Below are 17,471 nucleotides of genomic sequence, written 5' to 3'. Positions count from 1 at the left end.
ATCTGAAAATAATTTTTTAGAAGCCAACCCGACCGACCCTTTTGACAGATCTAGTTGTAAGACTAGTTACATTACATGTTTAATTGTAGTTGGTCCAAGGAACTGGATCTAATTACAAATGGAGTTGATTTAGGAAAATTTACATAAAATTGAAAACTTGGTCACCAATCAACTGAAATTGAGAGTTGAGACGCGGAAAAAGGTGTAAGAATTACAGTTGTAATTGGTTAAGGTAACTAACTAGCTAGCTGGCCCTAATATTTTTTTTTGAAGGGAATATCTTCACTTGATTGATTTAAGGAAACTTTACATAAAATAAACTTCATTCATTGGATACAATCTTAGTGGAAGTAAGTGTTTGCAAATTCTACTTAATTCTCTTCGGAAATATATATAATTCAACAATTTTCAGGAGAAATAAGTCAGCCCTAACCAACTTCATTATATTGATCTCTACATTCATCATCTCCTTCATCTCTGTATCTCTCTCCTCGATCCTCTTCCTCCTCCCGCACTCTCATCCTCTTAAAACCCTTACAACAAAATCAGATACTCGGCGCCCGCCTCTACCAACCACCTCTCCTTCAATTCTCGATCGATCGGTAAGTATATATGTTGTCTCGATACTTTTGTTTATTTTATTTGTGTTTTTATTGATTCAAATATGTAAGTGTTTAACGCTTTTTTGTTATGTTTGTTTTGGTGCATTATGCTTTTTTTTATAAGTTTTAATTCACTACAAGAAATTGTATCATTAACGACGGGAAATTCCGCCGATAAAGGCCAACAATTGTTGATTAATGACGAGATTTCCTGTCGCGAACCCGTCATAAAAGGGAGCCGTCGTTAATGGAAAATCTCATCGTTAACCCGTCGTAAAAGACATTGGCGACGGTTGTTCCCGTCTTTGTTTGGTTGTTATTTCCGTCGCAAATTTTTTTGACCCGTCGTAATTAGGTTGTCGTTAAGATACAAATTCTTGGAGTGATTGTTCTGATTTCAAATTGTTAAATATATTCTGTTTTGGTGTTTATTGTGAGAAATTCTACTTGAAGTTCGTATATTCCTTTTAGTTCGTTATGCAATATCTTCACTTTTCTGTTTTGTATCGATTATTTTAGAAATTATTCTGTTTGAATTTTTTGTTGGTGTTGTTTTTAGGTCTAATTAGTCGACTCGTACGGTAGTATACTCGATGACTTCATAATTTGACATGAAAATCATAATACAAAGATTTAAAGTTTGGGAATGTTCTAGGTTACATGGTTGTTTTAATTTGAATGATTGAGACCTCTGTTTATAATGTAGCAACTCTATATTGGTTCAATTTTTTTGCTCTTTTGTTTAGTAATTGAATTTGTATTTGGATAGATTTCTAATAATATATATTAATGTATGGTGATCTTGCAGATTGTACGTGTTGCAAGTCGAAGACGAAGATGGCGGAAGTAGCAACAAGTTTTGGTGAAAGTGACGTGACAAGACAAAAGTTGAGGTTGTTAAAGCTTGCTGCAAGGAAGCCTGGTATCAAATCCTCACAAATACCTCAAGTCAAGAATCCATCAGCAGTTGATGCCTACAATAAGCGCATATGTCAATTCTCAAAACAAGTGCCTAAACTCAACTGTAACTCTATTACTGGATTGAAGCGTAGAGCTGAGGAAGTGTTAGAAGAAGAAGAAGGTGGTCCTAAACCAAAGAGGTCGAAGATGGACAGTGCTACAATACTATATTGTCAGACCATTCTTGGAAAGTTAATGAATCATAAGTTGGGTAACGCGTTCTTTGCCCCTGTTAATCCTGGTGTCTACTATTATGACATCATAAAAAGACCAATGGATCTTCGGACCATTAAACAGAAATTGCAGCAGCTCAAATATATTTGTGTTGAGGAGTTTGAAGCTGATGTCAGGCTCACATTTTCAAATGCAATGTTATTCAATCCTCCTTTCCATTGGGTCCATAAATGTGCCAAGGCACTTGTCGAGGTGTTTGATAATCATTGGAAGCCTGTTGAAATGAATCTGGAAAAGGAGCATCACAAAGATATTCAACTCTCCCCGTCAAAGGCGTTACGTGTGGCACAATTGAAGACTAGGTTTGCTGAAACCATACTCAATGCCCAACGTTACACTTTGTTGCAACAGGTAATTATCTAATCTTAATCTCTAATCACTTCCAAATTTCGATCTATTTATGTATTCTTTTAGTCTCAATTTTAATTCAAGTTTACTTACATAACTTAATTTCTGAATATGTTCAGGGTGATAAAACAATTGGGCAAGTAGAAAAGGAGTCGGCTGCAAGATTAAATGAAGAATCTAAAATGAAAAGGAAAAGACAAGAAGCGAGGGAGGAAGCCAGGATGGCAATTAGAAAGATGGAACGATCAGTGATAAATGTTGAAGACAACTATAAAGTTATGAAAGATCTTGAGGGTCTGATGGGAACCTCAAATTTAGTAGTAAAGTGCGATGATCGTAGGTCCCTTGCTACTATATGGAGTCATGTAGACCGTCGTATAATCAGGACCCCATTGGAACGCCTAGGTTTATTCATCAAGGATGACTATCACTGAATTAAGATGGATCGATCGATAAGGAGCTCAAGGCAATGTTGATAATCTGTAAGATAAGTTTAGACAGCATATCCAAATGGCTAAGTAATGTATAGAGGCCAACTAGCTTTCAGTCTTTCAAACCTTGAAAGAAGCACAATAAATAGAGCACAATGGGCAAGATGATTACAATGTATGTTTAATTTGTAGTATGATACCAAAATGAATGGAATTCAGAAATTCGGAAACCAGAGAGCTGAGCTTGGTCAACAAATTCAGAAACAAAGTTATGAGATTATTTGGGTGTACGTACGTGAAGGTTCATGCTTGTGTTGGAGGAATATATCAATCCCTTATCCTGGACGTGTCTTTGAAATGTTGCGCATACAATCCCACAGGGCTAATCACATTCAAATGTTTGTTGTTACTGTGAACCTGATATAACATTCTTCTTTTTAGTGATTGATGCAGACATGTTGCTTTCTGTTTCTGTTGAATACTTTAGTTTAGTACGTAATCAGCAAGGATGTTCATTAACTTCTGTAGGAATAGGTGTTTCCTTCCCTTGCTATGTGTTGTCCTTGATATGTGTTGGTTCGAGTTAACATATACATTCATTCATGTTGAATTAATTTTATCTGAATATCCAGATTATATTTATATGGCACTGAGTGATAACCAGCTAGTCTACTATTCGAGTCTAAGTAGTATTCTTAATATGTACTCCATGGTAGCTAATGATCAAATGTAAACAAGCTAGTTGATCGATCATATCAGTTGGAGTTACAGCTTTTATTCCGAGAAAGTGGTTGCTCTTCATAATTATTTATTTGTTTATTTGGAGTACATCATCTTTACTTGTACTAGCTCTGCTCCATGATTAGACACTCAGCCAATAAACGAGCTCAAGTTTGAAAGCACTGTACTATATATGATGCCAGTTCTTATGGTGTTGAATTGGAAGGATTTGGATCACTTAAATGGTTTGGAAGAAATGTGATTGAGGTAGTCAATCAATACCCAAGAATCCAAGATCAAGCTTTGGAAGCCTACAATGGAAGCTGATCGAGAGCTTTATCGGTTCTGCTAAATGGACACTGCAATTACAACTTAATTAACTAGCTGCTTCCATAAACTAATCCCATCATCACCATTGCTCTCCTCCCTATCGTCCAAAACCATCACCATCACCAAACCCGATTCCCCATCTTCACCGATAACATCACCAACTGCTGGGGCCAAGTAAAGATGACTGTGGCCCAGCCCGGTCCGACCCGACATGGATACTAAAAAAACACTACCCAACACGAGTATGAAGTCGTGAGCCCGCCCCAACACATGGGACTTTGTGCCCGGGCTCTACCTTACAATATTCGACCCGGAACAGCCCGATCAGATGGTGAATTGGTACAGGCCCACAACCCTTGGGCTCAACCCTAAGCCCGCCCGGCCCACAATCATGGCCAAGGGACTGGATCACTGGAGTAGAGAGAGGGAAGGAGACTAGAATGCGCGCCATGTGTTTGTGAAAATGTGTAGCTGAAACTAGAATTATTAAAATAAGTTCCTTTGCCTAAAATTTTTGAATTCGGGATTTAGCGGGCGAATATCTGCAAAATCACCCCTACGCATATTTTCACCGTTAGATAAAAACCATCGACGGTCCTAAACTACACCGTACAGTAAGCACGGATTGACCTTAAACACCGTTCGATTAAAACACATCTAACGACTAAAACTGACGCGGTATAAATCCCTCCAAAACCAAAACTTCAAATTATTTGACCACCTTCCCTTTATCGCCCCTATATAAACCCACTTTCCCCCAATTTCATTTCCCACCACAATCAAAATCAAAACCAAAACCCTAGAATCTCAATTCAGAAGATTTCTAAACTTGAAGAGTGAGAAAATGTCAGGAAGAGGAAAGGGAGGAAAGGGGTTGGGAAAGGGAGGAGCCAAGAGGCACAGGAAGGTGCTCAGGGATAATATCCAGGGCATTACTAAGCCTGCCATTCGTCGTCTTGCTCGTCGAGGTGGTGTTAAGAGAATCAGTGGCCTGATCTATGAGGAGACTCGCGGTGTTCTCAAGATCTTTTTGGAGAATGTTATTAGAGATGCTGTTACCTACACTGAGCACGCTCGCCGTAAGACAGTCACTGCCATGGATGTTGTCTATGCACTCAAGAGGCAGGGCCGTACTCTTTACGGTTTTGGGGGTTAGGTTTTGTTTTTAGGGTTTTTCTTTAGATCTAATTGTAGTTTCAAGATGTTTTTAATTACTGTCTGATGTAATTAATTGCAAATTTGAATCGAATATATGAAATGAATCGGGTTTTATTATGCTATATCTTTGCAATCTGCCGTTTCAATTGATTTAGTTTATTTCAAACTTATATTTGATAATTTTACTAGATAATTCTGCGTGAATGTTAGTGATGCTATTTAAATTATTGAAATGGAGAAATGGTGTTCTATTGTTGTTTGATATGTTGCCCAGATATTGTTGCAGACGCATATACAAGAAAAAAGGTTGCTGTGTTTTGTAGTTGTATTTGAAATCTACTCGTAAATCTGGTTATTAGTTCGTTGCCGTTTAATTACAAGGTAAATGTAGTATTTGATAACTTCAGATGAATTACAACATGTTTCTGGGTAAATGTTAGACTAGTTAGTGATGCTATCTTAATTAGAGTAAGAGAAATGGTGTTCTGGTTTTAGGTTAATTTGTTGTTGATTTTGGGAATGGAAATCCAAGTTGTAGATGATCTTTACAAGAGTGATAACGCAGTTACTCTTAGCTTCTCTAAAAACATTGCAAGATGACTGCCACTTTTAGTAGATAAAAGCAGTCCAGTAACATTAGTGTTTCAGTGAAAATTGCAGTATGATAAAAACTTGTTTTATGTTCTAGTTCTTACATCTCTAAGGACTGCCAACAATTATGTCATTACTCGAACAATGAAGAAGAGATTCAATCAATTTATCTGTTTAGATCATAAATCAAATCCGAGAAACATTCAACCTGACCACATTGGTTTCAGCCATCCACGTGATCTTGAAAGAGAAATTCCGAGTTAATCTCAGTGATTGGAAAAAATTTCCAATCAAATGGCATTTTCGTAAATATTATGCCCGAAAACTGTATATGGTATAATGTTAAGTGTTGACTGTACATTTGTAGGTATTGACTGTATATTTGTAGTTATTGACTGCATATTATTCGGTGTTGATTGTATACCACTTGTCGTTGTCTGTATATTTTATGATTGCTGATGAATTACTAAAATACAATATTGTTTATTGGTAATTGATTGACTGTATATTTATAGTTGTAGATTGTTTATTAGTAGAAGCTTATTGTATATTGTGAGCTGTTGACTGTATATTATATAGTTGTTGGTGTGTTATGAAAATACAATAATGATCGTATATGTGGTCCACATTTGATGACATGTCACTGAACTTTAACCCACATTTAATGACATTTTCGTAATAAAATCATCAATTATTTACGAAAATGCCATTTGATTGGAAATTTTTTCCAATCAATGAGATTAACTCGGAAAGGCTCATCTTGAAACACTCAAACCTAGTCTTTATTTCTTTAACCTCATCTTGATAGTCTACCCTAAGTTTTCATGCGAAGATCAAATTTCTCACTGACCAAAGCTTGAAAGCGGCTTGTACTGAAACCAGCCCCAACAGTTTTCACCTGGTACAGATAATGAGGCTTCTGCCACACAGAAAGCATCGATGGAACGGAGCCTTTGGTCAATGTTGGAAGTCAAAGATAAGCGAAACCGGCCTCATTGTAATTTTGGTGTAACTGGCCTTCACAAATGAAGTCAGCTAAGCTTCCATTTGGTGGTCATACAAAGGTTACTGACAATACTACATACACTGTCTGTCTGCAAGACTAACTTGACATTCAAGGTTGATTATTACTGAATGTGATTTCCATGTTTTCTGTTAAGACAAACAGAGCCTAAGGTGATAGGAGTATAAGTTACAGAGAGAGCAGGAGATTTGGATGCCCACCAAGAGTTTGTCAAAATGTCTAGCTGAACTAGAAAAAAAAAAGTAACCTTTTCCAACCACAAGTTTTAATTATCTGGTTCAATGCTTACATATGTGGGCTCTTGAGAAAGATTGTGCTTCAAGTGGATATAATTTTACCACTTGTACACAGAAACTTACCCTCTTAACTCAATTACTACTTGATTCACTGCTCTTTTAAACCAAAAATAATGTTACAACAGCAAGAAGAAGATAATACAAAGTTTGCAGGATGAAAGCTTACTCCTAAGAGTGATTTCAATACCTGCAAAAATTACTGAAACCCCCCAGGCTCATACAGTCAGTCATACAGAATTAATTTATAGTACTATACAGTCGTCGTGTACTCTAGTAACCCTCGTATCTTTTGTTTCTTCACTCTACCGTGCCTGTATGTCTTGCTTCTCCTAGCTGTTTTTCGGTTGTCATCTGCTTCCACTACCAAATCCAACTCAGAATCCTGCAAGCATCAAACCAAGAAAACACTTTGGTCAAAGTGACGTAAATGCTTCTACCTGATTTTTAAGATATCATCTCCCGGTTTTGTTTTTGAAAGAAAAGGCGAGTACAGCATAATATCTTATCATTATGTAATTCTCTTTCTTATTTCCGCCATTTGAGGGTGGTAGAAACTTGAAACGGTTTATGTAGTACTCTGTATTCAGCAGTAACCTACCTTTCGACGTTTATGACAAGCTGGTCGCCTGGCATCTTTTGGGCATGTTGGGCATCTTCGTGCCACATGGCCACCCTCTCCACATTTGTAGCATATAGGGGGAGGAAACGAGCCAGACTTATCCAGATGCGGCTTTGGGCATTCCTTTATAAAAAAAAAAGTGAACATATTAAAGTTTTGGTCAACTATATGTTTAATGTCTTGCACAGTTGGACTCTTGCAGAAGATATATACACTACTAAAATACTGAAAGGTTACTTACCAAACCTGAATGCCCAGCTTCCCCACAATTATAACAAGAGGCTGTCGCTACGCTTATGTCTGTATAGTTACCACAGCAGATGTGTCCAACTTCATTGCAAACATAGCACTGTATGTTCTGTCATTAAATAGGAAATCTCAGTAATGAGCACGTCAAAATAAGTAGTATTGCTTGCATAAAATAAAAATAAAAGTAGTATTGAATGCTAGGAAACCGCATAAGGGGAAAAAAAAACTTTTGCCCCGTCAGTCAAACACACCTTTAGATCATCAGGAGAGTACTCAACAGTGCATGCATAAAGCTCATGTTCTGATCCCCCACATCTCAAACAGATTATACATTCTTTGTTGTTCACTGGACAATCTACAGCGATGTGGCCTCTTTTTTTGCATGTGGAGCAAATACGGCGCTGGAAGTGAAACTCCGTTCAGAAAACTTTCAAGCAAAATTATTGAAGTAACTCATTTTCTAGGACAATATCATTAATAAAGTACTTACTTTTAAGACCTTACAGATCCATTTAATTCAATAACTAGTTATGAGTAGTGTAAGTGACCTTTCACATAGTGCTTGGCGGAGGGAGGTTAGGGTTAAAAGCCATAAATTATAAGTTTAAGGCAAAATACATAGTATTAGTACCTTACAGATCTAATTCATCCAATAAAGAACCTAGTTATGAATAATGACCTTTCACATAGTGCTTTTTTTTAGGGGGGGAGGATAAACATAGTGGCTATACGCCATAAATTATGAGTTTAAGGCTGACCACCAACTGAATAGCTGTAAAGCAAGATAATACATTACCTTGGGGCATCTCTTCCCAGTATGCTTAAACTGTCCACAAACATAGCACGGTGGCCCTAACGTTTTTGCTGGGGAGTTGACTGCATGAGCCTTTATACACGAACTTCCATCTCTGTAGTCAAAATATCTCCATTTCCGCTAGTTTCATTAAGCAAGTCAAAAATTTACCAATCTACAATATGGAATAATAAAATAAGCTTGTTATCTCAACTTACAAGAAGCTTTTGAAGGACAACATTCTCTTCTATGATGCCTGATTTTGAATTGGGTTGTATAGATTTTGGTGCAGCGGGATCCACACAGGCTTCTGGTTGCTCCAGCTCTTGTTGTGGTTGAGATTCATCAAGCTTGACGCCATGAAATATGCAAAAGACTTTGAAGCATCAGAAGTGAACATTATGTTTCAGATCAATCTGGAGGGAGTTTTAGGATACTGTTGCCAATTTCAAATATATTTCCTTGGTTAAAGTAGCTACGTGACTGTTTTAAGTATTTCATATGCAGATCAAAATCCACTCTGCTTCCACATAAATTAGCTACTAAATGGGCTTCTACAAAATAAAGATTTGATTTAGACTCCAAACACATTGTACAAATGACAAACCTTAAATCTAACAAAATTTATTATGTTAAGAAGAAAGATATCTGGAATATGAACATTCATGTGGGTTTATCATGAAAGTTCAAGAAGATTTTAGGTAGCAGAGAAGTCTTAGATGATGTTATCACTGCTCAAGCTTATGTTCATCAAGATAAGGTACAAACTTTACAAGCACCTGAGAGGTAATTTTGTGACTGATCCTTGGAAAAGATTACTATGCAATAACACAGCTAGTCCAAAAAGTGTGTTTATTACTTGGATGGCTGCTCAACACAAACTTGTGACAAAAGATAGGTTGCTGCAGTGGGGGTTATCTATTGATCCTGTTTGTGTCCTATGTGGGGTTGCACCTGAAATTATTCATCATCTTTTCTTTCAATGTTATACTACTGACATATGGGAGAAATTTCTGAAGTTGCTTGGTGTTTCTAGGCAAGTCTAAACCTTCGATTATGAGCGAGTCTGCTTATAAGGATTGCAGGAGGAAAGGGACTAAAGCTATTCTTCACAGCATGTTGTTCACAGAAGCCATCTATCCATTTGGATTCAAAGGAATCAAAAAAAAAGATATTGTAATCAATTGTTAGATAGCACTTCTGTCTTCAGACTTATTGTTTTTAGGGTGGCTTGTAGGTGTAAAGCTGATATGGTTGATTTATGGTTGTTACAGCCTTGTTAGAATCCAACCTTCCTTTACTTGTATTTCTCTTTTCTATTGCTTTCTAGGATCTTTCTAATAGTTTTCTAGGCTTTAGAGAGAATTATTATGTTACTATAATTCCAGTGTTCATTGGCAAGTTTTAGCTAATTCAAAATAAACCTCTATGAGGGGTATGAACCAATACCTCTCATCAGAAATTGCCTTTGTTTAATCATTTGTGTTGTTGTTAGCCTTTATAGATATTGTGTTGTCGCATGTTTTTAAGCTTTCCAAGACCCATCAAAGTCCCTCGCAAAACAGATACACTCTCGTCGTCGGTCCCGCTTGTGCCTGTTGTGCGCACACAAGCGCCCCGATCGGCCCTCGACCCTCGCTCTTGTCGCCAACAGGCAAGAGTGCTCATTCTAAAGCAGACACCCGCTCGTGCCCCGAGCCTTGAGATTCACTTTCCGCACAAGGCTTGCGCCCTTGCCGCCCCATAGGCAAGAGCGCGCCGCATTATCCGGTGTCAAAACACTCGGACCGTGACACTTGTGCTAGTATATGATTTTTCTTTCCCTCAACCCTTCCTAGAAGGTGGGAGGGCTTCAAGACCATGATACGGTTTGCACTTGGTTAGTCGTTTAAGTTGTAAGTTTCTGTTGCTTTGTGGACTTGGTGGCTTTGTAACATTTCTCTCTGGTATTAATAAAGTTTTATTATTTGCCAAAAAAAAACTTAAAATCTAACATTAAAGAATATACATCAAAAAAATTGTCCAAAGTTTTCAAATATTCACCAACATATCACTTTGAATTTAATCATGCATGTGCGCTTTTTTCAATCTTTGATCCAACTGTAGGCTTTCGATTCACTTGGGGAAAGTTTTTGGACCTAAACAAGTCAGCAGCAATTTTGGATTGGACTTATTAGATTTGAACTTGGGTAAAATTATTTGAACCTAAATTGGAATAAGTTCCCTGGATATTAGGACTTAGTTGGACCCAATAATCTGAATCCAATTCATCTTAATATGGATCTGGAATTGAAAAGGTCCAAGCCAGGCTGTCAGATTTACATCTGCTGACTGTTATGTTCCACAACAAGAGGGAATTTCATAATCCTGATCCCAGTTTCAAATGTGTTGTAATTATAATGAACTGATATAAAAATATTGCACCTTTTTTATGAAGCGCTTAAACAATATCATCAACAATAGCTACAATTAATTGTCTAAGAAGACCTACATGTGTGGGAGGCAATGCAGGCGCAAGAAATTTTTGAAATCAACCACACATGCAACTATAAAAGAAAGACCGGTAACTACGGCAAACACATTAACTACACCAATTCTCTCCGTTCTGGTTAACTTTATCACAACTTTTATCAAAAAGCTTAAACGGCGCATCTTATATAATTATAACAGAAAGACGCCAAGGGGGTGTCACCCATGTACAAAAGGAGAGCTAAGGAGTAAGGACAAAAGGATAATCCCCTCAAGCTATCATAGAGAAATCTGCAAAATCAATACAATTGAAGTTCAGAAGCTAAAACTCAAATCAAGCTATACAAAACCCTCGAAAATTGGAGCTTGAAACCTTGAAAAGTGGAAGCTAAACCCTAAAAAAATATGTTGGTTTCTTTCTTCCAAGTGTGCCACAATATTACCAACACTTTGGCAAGACAAACTTTTTTTGTCCTTGTTCAGGCAGCAAGAATATCTTCAACAGAACAAAGTTGGACGCAGATCGACTCTAAATAAGGGTAAATATAAGTGCTAAAGAAAAATAACTCAAGGGTAAAAGAGAAGAAGGTGATTAATAAATTCTTCCTCCTTAAGGCACAGATAACAACTAGTGATAAAAAAGCTTCTTCTCTTAAGAACATCCTCAATTCGGACTTGGGAGCTTCTCTTTGATCGCCGCCCAAGCGATAAAACAAGCTTTAGGAGAAGCTTTCTTCTTCCAATATCAAAGGCAGGGAAAATCCATGGGGAAAAAAAATCATGGAAGGTACAGAAGCTCTTAGCAGAGAAGAAGCAACTCTTACACTTGCACTGCCTCCAAAACACCTCATCATTCCCCTCCAAAGAGACCTTCCGAACAGAAAACTGTTCCAAACGTCTTGAAACTTAATCTACTTCCCAATCGTTGGGGAGTCTTGAAAAGGTTACATTCCTATGCTTCTGGTTCCCATTCCATACTAACACTTCAAAAATGGTGACCTCTCTAGAAAAGGAAAATCTGGAAATTGTGTTTTAAGTGTTAGATCCACTCACCAAATGATACGCCAAAACAGGACTCTCGAACCACTCTTAACTTTGGTTCATCCACTCTCGAACCAATCAATGACTTGAAATTGCCCAAACCACCTGAAGTGGATTTCGGTGTGCCTATAACATCTTAAGATCTCAACAACAGACTTAAAAACTTGTTGTAAGATTGTAGTATTGCCCGGTTAAATTCCCGAATTTTCTACTTGGGCTGAAATTATATGACTAGACTGCTAAGGTATTTGGTTCATCCACATGTGCGTATGTGACCCATAAATCAACCAGATTAATTAACAATGAATTCTTCCAATTAAACAAAAATAGACAGCTCACTGAATGCTTTGTACGTCTCACTAAGTTCAACAAACATAAGGCAAGATAACCTAACAGAATTTTGGCAGAGCTAAGGCAATTCCCTCAAGTAAGTAAATGGTGTGCAGTTTTCTACAATAAGAAAAATGTTAACTTTTAGATGGTAGAACAAAGGCCAACGATTGATATATCAAACTCAGATTAACCTGGAAACCTTACAATGTCAGAAATCTGCTGTTGGCAATGTAAAAAGCACAAGACAACTTAAAAGGAGGCAAGTAACTGCTTTATGCTAGTCAATGCAACACATTGAAAGCGGAAATAATAGAAAATGCTTTCTAGGGACAAAAACAAATGAATTAATGACTTTAAATTCATGAATGAAGTAGAGCTTACAAAAACCTAGCTAGGCAATATGCCTTTAACCATGGGAAATACAATTTCTTTTTTTCCAATTTTCTCTACAATGTCAAGCATCAACCTAACACAATGTATAAGCTAATCAAACCAGTGTAGGGGAATGATAATACTCCATCCATTAAAAACCATATCGTATACTTGCATTTATTGATATCCCAATGCCTTTCCAAATCTCACACTTTTCGCTATTCTCTCTCCAAACCCCCCCCCCCCCCCCCCGTTCCTTGCTTACGTTTTCTCTCAATCCACTAGTCTTAATCTCCGTGCCAAAAGCAACAGTGTAAAACATGAAAATAATGTGGGGCTGAGGTAGTGGAAAAGAGCAGGAGCAAGGCAAGAGATGAGATAAGTCAGTAAACCTAAAATGGAACTTAACCCACAGCAAACAAGGATTTAATAGCCATGTTGATACTGTGCTAATATCACCATAGACAGAGGGGTTAATACAAGTTGATGGGTCAACAGAGGTCAAAGAACCTCAAGACAATGATTTGAAGTTACTTAACAGTTAACACTACTGGCATAATTAAAAGGGAACTGTAGTCCATAAACCAGCACAAAAAAAAGAGAGGAACTTTCCCGTAATTGGTTAATCAAGGGGTTGTAAACGAGTTTCCATTGCTCGATCAAATATGACATCCAAACAATTGCTTAGCCATTAGCATCAGGGTGTAAACGAGTTTCCATTGCTTTATCAAATATCCAAAATTCCATTATTTCAACGATGCTAAAACCAGCCAAGACTCTCAAAGGTTCATGGATGCTTCGTGATAATACCAGTTGTTACTTCATTGAGTTTACTTCGGCCATTATTGATCGGTACCACAATCCAATTCTAGACAAGTTAACAGCCAGTACCGTAAACAACGAAATTGGCACTAGACTAATTAACTGATAGGATAACAACCAACGGAAAACTATCATCCAAAAATGGTAAAGGAATTCACCAATAATTCCTACAGCAGGATACTGAACTAAAACGTTTCAGCCAACATTGAATCTCAATTTCACAAGAAAAACAAAAATAAAAATCAACCAAAATAAGACCAGAAAAGCAATAGATTAATTTATGGAAGCTTACGATTGATTGAGGTTGGGTCCCAGAATCTGAAGCATTGATATTTTCCTGGAAATTGAAGGCGTTTGATCTCTCTGTAAAAATGGGTTCTGGTAAGGCATCTAATTTCGAAAACCCTAGAATCTCAGATATATTTGCAGCAATTTGTGCTTCAACTTCTAGTCGACTTTCAGTTGACATTTTTAATGTTCTTGCTTTTGGTTGCTTGATTTTGGTTATCTGCTTTATTTTTTCATTTCTTCCTCCTTCGCCCAGAATTAATTTGCGCCTACTGTTTTTCCGGTGGAAGAGGGGCCGTGCTTTTCGTCCCCCAAAAAATAAAACACCTTGTTTTCTATGAATTTAATACTCCATTCGTCCCGGAATACTTGAAACCGTTTGACCGGCACGGAGTTTAATTTATTATAATTAACTTCTTATTTAATTGAAAGGGAGTTAGTAGTGGGGTATTTTTTTAATATAAATAGTGGGATGTGGTGGAGGGTCATGAATTTTTTAATGTTTATTTGGGGTAGTAGGGTTGTTGGTGGGCCCTTAGGTAAGGTGAGAAAATAATAAAATATTATATAAAGTTTCCATTTTTAGAAGCGTTTCAAGTAATCCGGGACGGCCCGATAAGAAAAGCGTTTCAAGTATTCCGGGACGGAGGGATTATAATTTATTTATTTTTCCGTAGAAGAAAGAAGGTACGAAGTGCAAGGTAAGAAATGGGTATTACGGATTTTAGGTACCAACTTCTTAACTTTATCAACTATGCGTCTATGCTAATTGACACACTTGAAGATTTAATTTCAACTCATAGGATTTGTTTACGTAAACTTTATGATTGTTAGCAGTCTGTTCTAAGGCTATTGTAACTCGCGTGACTTATATGTCCATTTAAAGCCAATTCGTTCATCAATACAAAGTAATAATTGGACTACTGTACGGGTATGCTACCAGCTGGCTGGTAGCATCGCCAAGCTGTTAAGGATAAAAGCAAATAATCCTTAACGGCAGTTATTATTCCCTACCAGCATCTCTTACAAGCCGGTAGGGAGGAGGCACGTGACCAAACCAAGAGGTCAACGGGTCGCTATCAATCGGGTAGGACCCATTTGTCCGTACGCCCGACCCGCGCCTATATATATGGGTTTCATTTATGACAAAAGGTACGCAAACACAATCATTTCCACTAAAACCAAAATACTTATCACTCATCATACCTGACTTTAGCATCGGAGGAGGGATCCTCGAATCACCCTCGAGGCTAGTTCATCTTTGTTATCTGCGCAGGATATCATCAGGATAACAGCAGCACTCGACCAGCAAGACATCTCCAACCGTTCCCAAATCCTACCGGAATAATTGGCGCTAGAAGGAGGGGACTTCCCAACCTTGTCAAGTAAATCAACCATCATGGATACCAACAACAAAAAACCTAGAAAAAACAACAATCTCCCACAATCAGCAGTGATCACACCAACATCAGTAGCACAACCCGCAGTCAAACCTTCTCTCTTACCTGTCTCAACCAGCCAAGTCACACCACTTACCGATCCTCCCCCAAAAACACTCAAGTCACAGATAAGCATTGCCCCCCCAGGTTTTGAAGACCCGAACGACGTGATCATAGAGGACGAAACGTCCATGGAAGAAAGGGCACAGGATTCCCCATCACCCCCACAGATTCAGAGCAACCTCTCGGCGTTGTCCCAAAGGTTCACACCACAACAGCTGATGACGGCGTCGGCCGTCATGAAAGCAATGGCTGAACTGTCCTCAAGGAGGACAGAGGGAAATCAGATCGTGGTTACCGGCAATCGCCCGAGTGCGATGCCGGTTAGAAATCTCTACGAAACCCTAGAGCATGAAGTGGTACTGCCAGCACAACCTGAACCAATACTTGTACAGAGTGAAAATCCGGGTAGAAGAAAAAGGCATAGCTCTCGGCGCAGAGAAAGGTCCACTAGACGCCGAGAGTCGGTGTCAGAGCAAGAGGGGTCGTTTCCTGCTGGTAGGGAATCGACACCGTATCACGAAGAGTACATCGTACAGTCTCCACAACCAGGTTGGAATAGATATGAAGGATATTTACCTCATCAGGAGCCGACGAGGCGAACCATACACCCCAAAGACTCCCCACTCTGCAGGGGTATACTGGAGCAACCTATGGAGAAAGTAAAGATGCCGACGTGCAAATACAACGGAACCACAGACCCCGAAAATCACTCCACCGCTTTCGAACAACACATGATGCTGTATTCTGACTCAGATGCCATGTGGTGCAAAGTGTTCCAAACCACATTATCAGGGGTGGCAGCCGATTGGTATAAGAAGTTGCCGGCCGGATCGATATTCAGTTTTCGGCAGATTCAAGAGGACTTTGTGAGGCGGTTCATTAGCAAGGTTGAACGAAAGAAAACATCCGGAGAGCTGATGTCAATCTCACAAAGGCCGAAAGAGCCGCTGAGAGAATACCTTACTCGTTTTAACAACGAATCCATCACAATACCAGATTTACAGCAAGAAATAGCCGTCTTGGCTCTGTTGAGAGGGATGCAGGAATGCGAGTTCAAAAGGTACCTGGGAAGAAAATCATTTACCTCGCTGGGGGAGGCCTTGAGAAAAGCAAATGAGTATATCAGGAGTGATGAGCTGATGCTAATATCACCCATGGGGGGAAATCAGGCAGTACAATCGGCCAAGAAGGATCATGTTCCCATACAGCAACACAATTACCGGAAAGATAACGGTAGAAAGGAGGGCCATCAGCAGAGAGGGGGATATCCGAACAGACAACAGCCGGTAGGGGCTTACCAGGTGTACACTCCCCTGAACACCGCTAGAGCCACGATCTACGCAGTAAATAAATCGGCAGCGTGGAGAAAACCGTTACCGATGGATGCCCCAGGTAACAATAAGAACTTTTGTGCTTTTCATAATGATCATGGTCATTACACGGAGCATTGCAAAGAGCTCAAGGATAACATCGAAGAGCTGGTAAGAAGGGGATACCTATCCCAGTACAGGGTTCGACAGGAAGGCCAGGGAGGAAATAGCAGGCAGGGCAGTTCGCATAGTCATGCCCCATATACACCTACTCAGCCAGGGTATGCACAGCCCACTGGTAGGATTGAACAGGCACCACCATCCCGGCAAGAAATCCGGTCATTACCGGAAACAGGCAAAGATGGGGCCGATAGGGGAAAGAGACCCACGGTTTGGGTGATCTCTGGAGGGCCCGTGCATGGAGGTACAGTCAGCGGGGCAATAAGAAATCTAGAGGAGCAAAGGCATTTGGTGAGTTACCATAGCGCAAGGAAATGGCCGGAACCAATCCCCCTACCGGTCATCACGTTCACCTCGGACGATTGTCGCGGCATTATATATCCCCATGATGACCCGCTGGTATTGGAACTCGAGATAGCAAACTTCCCCGTCAAGAGATGCCTGATTGATGGAGGCAGCTCTGCGAACATCATATTCTGGGAAGCTTTCACCCAGCTGAACATAGATCACGGAGAGTTAGCAAGGGTGAGCTATCCCGTTATCGGATTCTCTGGAGCCAGCGTCTATCCAGAAGGCAGTATCCGTCTACCGGTTCAAGTAGGTAGAGGATCATCAGCCAGGGACTTAATGGTCGACTTTTTGGTGATAAAAGTACCAGCAGCGTATAACGTAATAATTGGTCGACCATTCATTCATGACGCACAGGCGGTGGTGTCCACATATCATTTGACCATGATATATCTCTCAAATCTGGAAAGAACAGAAAGGGTACATGGCAGTCAGGAGACTGCCAGATCGT

General features: G+C 39.1%; 3 protein-coding genes across 3 annotated transcripts; 2 read left to right on the top strand and 1 right to left on the bottom strand.

Annotated features, from left to right (window-relative positions):
* The first annotated feature begins 439 nt into the window (after positions 1-439).
* On the top strand, positions 440-2,808 carry LOC110791557 (transcription factor GTE9-like). Its single transcript, XM_021996307.2, has 3 exons — positions 440-602; positions 1,411-2,147; positions 2,264-2,808. Exons 2-3 carry the CDS (start codon positions 1,440-1,442, stop codon positions 2,576-2,578), a joined length of 1,023 nt encoding a protein of 340 aa, XP_021851999.2. The 5' UTR covers positions 440-602; positions 1,411-1,439; the 3' UTR covers positions 2,579-2,808.
* Positions 2,809-4,379: 1,571 nt separating this feature from the next.
* On the top strand, positions 4,380-4,905 carry LOC110791551 (histone H4). The gene has a single exon (XM_021996302.2). It carries the CDS (start codon positions 4,470-4,472, stop codon positions 4,779-4,781), a length of 312 nt encoding a protein of 103 aa, XP_021851994.1. The 5' UTR covers positions 4,380-4,469; the 3' UTR covers positions 4,782-4,905.
* Positions 4,906-6,604: 1,699 nt separating this feature from the next.
* On the bottom strand, positions 6,605-14,004 carry LOC110791565 (uncharacterized). Its single transcript, XM_021996315.2, has 7 exons — positions 13,685-14,004; positions 8,574-8,705; positions 8,359-8,496; positions 7,814-7,963; positions 7,555-7,671; positions 7,293-7,436; positions 6,605-7,076 (listed from the first exon to the last, which is right to left on the bottom strand). The coding sequence occupies exons 1-7, from the start codon at positions 13,859-13,861 to the stop codon at positions 6,945-6,947; spliced, it is 990 nt and encodes a 329-aa protein (XP_021852007.1). The 5' UTR covers positions 13,862-14,004; the 3' UTR covers positions 6,605-6,944.
* Positions 14,005-17,471: the final 3,467 nt, after the last annotated feature.

Source organism: Spinacia oleracea, chromosome 6 (genome assembly GCF_020520425.1).
Source record: "Spinacia oleracea cultivar Varoflay chromosome 6, BTI_SOV_V1, whole genome shotgun sequence".
Lineage (NCBI taxonomy): Eukaryota > Viridiplantae > Streptophyta > Magnoliopsida > Caryophyllales > Amaranthaceae > Spinacia > Spinacia oleracea.
The sequence above is the reverse complement of the archived record's forward strand: the minus strand, read 5'-3'. Positions and strand labels throughout refer to the sequence as shown.

What these genes read in the sequence shown, in the direction of transcription:
- LOC110791557 (XM_021996307.2), top strand. Translation starts at nt 1,440, where the DNA reads ATGGCGGAAGTAGCAACAAGTTTTGGTGAAAGTGACGTGACAAGACAA. An exon ending in GTTACACTTTGTTGCAACAG is followed by an intron (nt 2,148 to 2,263) that starts GTAATTATCTAA and finishes GAATATGTTCAG; the next exon opens with GGTGATAAAACAATTGGGCA.
- LOC110791551 (XM_021996302.2), top strand. Translation starts at nt 4,470, where the DNA reads ATGTCAGGAAGAGGAAAGGGAGGAAAGGGGTTGGGAAAGGGAGGAGCC.
- LOC110791565 (XM_021996315.2), bottom strand. Translation starts at nt 13,861, where the DNA reads ATGTCAACTGAAAGTCGACTAGAAGTTGAAGCACAAATTGCTGCAAAT. An exon ending in GGACCCAACCTCAATCAATC is followed by an intron (nt 8,706 to 13,684) that starts GTAAGCTTCCAT and finishes CATGGCGTCAAG; the next exon opens with CTTGATGAATCTCAACCACA. An exon ending in TTGTCCTTCAAAAGCTTCTT is followed by an intron (nt 8,497 to 8,573) that starts GTAAGTTGAGAT and finishes TAATGAAACTAG; the next exon opens with CGGAAATGGAGATATTTTGA.